Here is a 5,712-nt window from a genome sequence, read left to right as displayed (position 1 = left end):
AAAATATTTTTATTGACAAAAACTGCGTTCAAAACATTAATTACAAGACAAAATTTTTATACAGAAAACTATACACACTAGAATGTATTTATATGATGCTTTTCATATATTATTTTAAAATTTTTAAAAATTTCAAAATGTCAAAAATCCTTTTTCGGATTAATCATTCAAAAGCACTGCAATTTTTTTTTGTTTATTCTCCTTCTGTTTGTACTTTTATTAATTTTATATTTGGTTTTCGTTTCTAATATTCAGATCTCTTAGAAAGAATAATACTTAATTTATTTTAAAAGTAGGAAAACTGCACTTACCTGAGCCTCCACTATTGTTTGCACATATTTTAATTTCATTGTTCCTATTTGACTTTGTTTCACTTTGTTAATGTTTTTATTAATTACAAGCACGCTTTTTTTAATGTTGTCATTCCAAAGGAAGTAACTACGGAAACAACTTTTCCCAATACACCTTGTTGCCAAACTACTATTTATTTTAAGGAATTGATTATATTTTCTATTTTAGGAGAATTAATAAGCAATAAACTTAAATCTTATCATGAGTCAGTGTTACTGAATACTTAACTGTTAATATCATTAATTGAATTATTATAAATGCATTTCAAGATTTATCTAATTGATTTTTGATTGAAAATATTTTTTTAGTTTTTCATGCCTTTCATATTTTTAAAAATAACAAAAATACTATCACACACCACTTTATTGAAAAACAAATACAGAAGTAAGTAACATATCAATAATGCAGCACATTGTTAATAAAGTTATAAAAAGATCAACAAAATTTATTTAACTTCTTAAGAAATTTAAACCTGTTAGGTAGGTATTAATAAAATTCACAACATATCAAATAGGTATATAAATAGGGGTGATGTACATGTAAAGTTTTACTTTTCCTGGTCATTAAATAAGTAAATAGTATTAATAAACTTAAGTCTAATAGTGCAAATCAGTCTAACAGTAACAGTAATATAATTGTATATGCAGATATAAGTAGTGGTAGTAGTAATTAATTGCAAGTCCAGTTAAAATAAGGGCTACAAACAAATAGCGGGATGGTGTATCGTATATAGTTGCATTATATGTTTAATGTTTTTGATTGTGATAATCGAGGATGTTTTGACAGTAGGTATAACAAGGAGGAATTAGAGACAAGCGATATTGATAGAAGAGTATGAACGGTGGGCAAGGCGGAAAGGAAATAGTTTATTTATGTGGTATCATGCATATATCATTTTTCATTTTAAGATTCTGTTTTCAAATATTAAGCTTTGATTCAATTTTCATGGTGGTTGTCGGCATACCTTTTTCTCTCCCCAATTTTCTCCTAATTTATAAACAAAGACAATCATGTCTGTTTGTGCAACTGCAAGTTTTTGAGAGTCGGGACTAAATGCGATGCTTCTAATTAAATAAGATCGCTTTCCTGCTTCGCTATCTGCAGGTTTCGTAGAAAATCTGTCACGCTTTTCTCCATTTTCGTCAAACAACAATATTTGTCTGTCGGCTGTGGCCACGGCGAACTTTAAATTGTTCGGAGACCATGCCAACCCTAGAATTTTAGCTTCACAATTCTGTNTATATATATATATATATAAGCAGTTAAATATATAGCTTTAACAATTCTAATAATAAAAAGGAACATCAACAAGTATGCATCTTACAAAAATAATACTTCATGTGATTTTGAGAAAGAAATTTTTACTTTTTCACTCTACGTACAATACATATATTGTATTGTATATGACTGTCGTGTATGCATTAATATTACAGCGATCACATAACAACTTTTAAAGCATTCAGAAACGGACTACCAAAATATCACTTTATACATCATATATTATATAAATATACTGTTTCACAACATCAAGACGAAAACTAAAACCTTTGCCGCAGCAAAACGATTGATTATTAGTAGTAGAGAGATATTTCGACATGGTTAGATGGGTAACTTATAACAGAATCTGCCATTTTAGTTGATTTTAACGCTACCTGTTGAAAATATTTCGTATTACCCCCCTTTTCCCTAGATGGATGGTATACAATATTTTTAAATAAATGTTGATTGACTCAGAAAGGATAGACAACATAAGGGTCCGCTGCGCTATGAGCCACTGTGCATCAATTTCGGTATTATCAGGCGTCAACCTCTTGTTTACGCGTCACATCGAATGCGTACTGGCTTACTGCGCAACGAACTGCCGTATGCAACTTCTGGCTCGTGCTGTACATTAAGAATATAGTTTTCTACTCACTTCGAATTGACATTTCACTCGAAACTTGTTTTTTCTAAATTGATTAGGTACTCATGAAAAGCATACCATACAACTTGTCGAAATATCTCAATATTATTTTTGATATTATTACACTTATTGCCTAAAATGTAATTGTATAGTAAGTAGCATTAATAGAACTTATGCCTACCAGATAGTTTTGGGTTTTGTAGCTGCTAAAGGCACTCGCAAACAAGAAAACGTTATTCTGCTTACGATTTTGAAAACCTATTCTAAAGGTTGACCAAACGAAATATTCCTTCCAGCGTGTATCATTGTTACTACCACATCAATCGCTTGTTCGTATTATTACGTTAATAATATCTAACAAACCTGACAAAAAAATTGAGATGTTTAATTTGTGAAAGTTTTAAGACATTATACAAAGCCACTGCGTCGTCTGGCAAGACCCAGAAGCGTTCATTCAATTTATTATTTATTCAGATTAAATTTGCTGTACTTCTTCATTATTCATTACCTTATCATAGAAACGAATATTTCGTTTAAATGGTATATTAGCATCATCGTCAAGCGAAAAGTCTTTTATCAACGGTAATAATGTCAAGATGATATCACAATGACCAAGCATTCTCAAAAACTGGACTTTTATTTTGGCAAGTGTTAAATAATACCTTTTAGCCATATTTAAAAGATACATACGACTTGTTCTCTTTAAAATATTGCATTAATAGAAAAATTAACCAAAATAAAAACGAGATCAGAAAGAAGATTCTCACTACGGAACCGAAGAACAAAATTAAAACTTACATCAATCCTAGTTTTATTTATATTATTTTGTTTTCTTTTTCCATTTTTACAATACTGTTTTTGTATTATCCTATTTTTTTAAAAATATTTTTTGACTTGTTCTAAATAGAGTTTTGTAATTTTGGTGCCTATACTTAAGTATATAACAACGTAGAGTCCAGTTTCGAGAACACATCACATAGTAGTCGTAATTAATTGAGCTATAAGGAAAAGAATTTTAGGAAAGCGGATGGCGGTATGGGACTGGGAGGTAGAGCACCACCTGATCTTTGAATACGTTCTCGAAACTCTGGACATTGGTCTGCGATGCAAGGATGTCCTAAAGATCGCCAAAAAAGGCAACAACAGTATCGGCAAAGCGACAACATCTCAGCGTACTGACGGTCTTCGCGGGGAGTAAAACTTCTAAAAGTTTAATGTGTCTTTGGTAATTGGCTGATTGTATTTATTAGGCGAGGAGATTTACAAAAATTCTTAAAGCGTGGTTTATTTGAAATACAGTAAAAGTTCCTTATTCACGGTTTCCTTATTCGCATTTTCATTATTCGCGGGTGAAAAAATTGTAACCCAGTTCCTCTATTCGCGGCTAAAAATTTCATTATTTGCGGATGCAATCAGTAAACAGAAAAAGATTTGGTGTCATTTATTATGGGGATTGACCGCAATAGACCGCCCGTGCCTAGTGTGAACTTTTCCGAACATTGTGATTTAACGCTGCGAGATAAGTATGNTTGATGCTTCTTGTAGGACACGTATTTTCAATAGAAATTAAAAAAATAAAAAATGGCCATCGACAGGCTTTACAACAAAGCTTTATCTATCTTATTACAAAATTTCAAACCTCTGTTCCAAACATTAAACTCACGATATCTAGAACAGATAAGCATGTTTTTACTCTGCGGCGCGTGTACTACTGAATCCCCTTAATGTATCGGCAAGATGTAACCGAGTAAACAGCAAAGGATTCGGTGTTATTTTTCAATGTATCGCCATCTATTAAGTACTGTTGGCTCGTACCGAGGCGACTTTTATAAAAGGTGTAACCGAGTGGACTATTTCAAAATTCAAAACAAGAAATATACCCCGCGAATAAAGAGCTTTTACTGTAGTTCTATTTAAAAGAGAAACACAAAATGCAAAATAGCTATTTATATTTCCAATTTGGAATGCTATTTGCATTAAATTTTCTTTGTATGTGGATAGATTCTAAGTTAATGTTCTAATTTGGAAATACTAAAATGAAAACCACAGCGGCTGAGTTTGAAAAAATTCATGACAAAAATAAGTAAAAACGAAATATTTTTGACAGTACATTGTGAAAATATTCTTCTGTTTAATTTATCTTTATTTTCTTGAAAGACTGAGGCCCAAAACGGCACAGAGACACACTTACCTTTTTAATGTGTAATAAATTTTTTTCCAATCAACATTGGAAGTTTTAGACGTCACAATGTCGATTTGGAGGGGGGTAAAATGAAAAATGGCAAGTTCTTTCCATACCCTCTGTTCATCAACCAGTGCTGCCAATTGATCGCATGCTTTGGAACTAGCGTCAAGATCTTTATGGTCTGATAGTCTGTTTGAAAAGTATCATTATAATGCAAGGGAAATTGAAATTTCATCCAAAGAATAAGTTTATCGATACTTGTAGTACATCATTATTCGGAAATCAATCAATTTTGAGTGCTTATTATGTTCATTTTAATCAGACACGTGTTCTAATCGTGGTATTAAACTTTATCATTGCTACTAACCTCAAGATTATCTCTCTTAAGCATTCTTCGGGCAACTGCAGCAGCTGAGGATTGGTATCGGGATGCGGTTCTTTGATTTGCATTTGCTGCGCCATTTGCAGTATTCGGTCGATGGTTTCTTCGTGTTGATTCCATAACAATTGTGAACCCAACGGGCCACCCCAGAAAGCCGATCTTTCGGCCTGACTAAGAGCCCGAAGTTTGGTCAAAAGATTGAACAACGCACGCGGATTGTATTGATTGGTAACAGCGTAGCATGCCAGTTCTTCGAGCATCGCCAAAAGGGTCTTCTGGGCACAGCCTGACAGGTTCGTCATTTGCTGACCGACGAGCAGCTCAAGGAGGGCACATATATAGTTAAACCTACGGACGTCGCGGACGGCATTTCGAAAATCTAACCGTTTCACAGCTTCATTAAGTTCGTTAAAACCTGCAATCTTGTTAAAAGTCGAGGCGTGAGAAAATGGCGACATATCGTTTATTGCGAAAATATTCTCGAACCTAAATGTTAATATTTTCTTTATATGTTGACATATGGGTCATTGTCAAATTTTGCGCAGGTAAACGAGTCCCGCAACATTATTTATTTTTTTGTTATTAATAATGTCAAAATCCTTAACGAATTATATATTAAATACAAAATACATCGCTATAGCGAACATCCATTATTGGAATAAAGACTCAAGTTTCGATATTTTTCAATTTTTTTCAATTAACAAAGTGGTCATTAGTGGTAACAGAAAGGTTTTCCTTACAAATTGTACCTGTCCCATGTAGCATTCCGTTACAATAAACATCATATAAATGCATTTTCTACTATAGTAACCCTCTTAATATAAATTATAATCGTAAACAGAGTATTATAAATATTCAATAAAATATGTTTTAAAATCAGTCAGTATTAAA

At 32.4% G+C, this 5,712-nt stretch overlaps 2 protein-coding genes across 2 annotated transcripts in view; both read right to left on the bottom strand.

Moving 5' to 3' along the window:
- The window catches only part of LOC108734074 (intraflagellar transport protein 172 homolog), a 31,024-nt gene extending 30,609 nt beyond the window's left edge, over positions 1–415 (bottom strand). The window contains exon 1 of the mRNA XM_025981050.1: positions 312–415. Within this exon, the coding sequence (XP_025836835.1) occupies positions 312–350 (39 nt within the window). The 5' untranslated portion in view covers positions 351–415. The remainder of the gene's footprint in view (positions 1–311) is intronic.
- Positions 416–3,179: 2,764 nt separating this feature from the next.
- On the bottom strand, positions 3,180–5,712 carry LOC108734093 (F-box only protein 25). The gene is made up of 3 exons (XM_025981028.1): positions 4,807–5,712; positions 4,446–4,628; positions 3,180–3,457 (listed from the first exon to the last, which is right to left on the bottom strand). The coding sequence occupies exons 1-3, from the start codon at positions 5,277–5,279 to the stop codon at positions 3,253–3,255; spliced, it is 861 nt and encodes a 286-aa protein (XP_025836813.1). The 5' UTR covers positions 5,280–5,712; the 3' UTR covers positions 3,180–3,252.

The sequence above is a fragment of the Agrilus planipennis genome, unplaced genomic scaffold (assembly GCF_000699045.2).
Source record: "Agrilus planipennis isolate EAB-ADULT unplaced genomic scaffold, Apla_2.0 scaffold10, whole genome shotgun sequence".
Lineage (NCBI taxonomy): Eukaryota > Metazoa > Arthropoda > Insecta > Coleoptera > Buprestidae > Agrilus > Agrilus planipennis.
The sequence above is the reverse complement of the archived record's forward strand: the minus strand, read 5'-3'. Positions and strand labels throughout refer to the sequence as shown.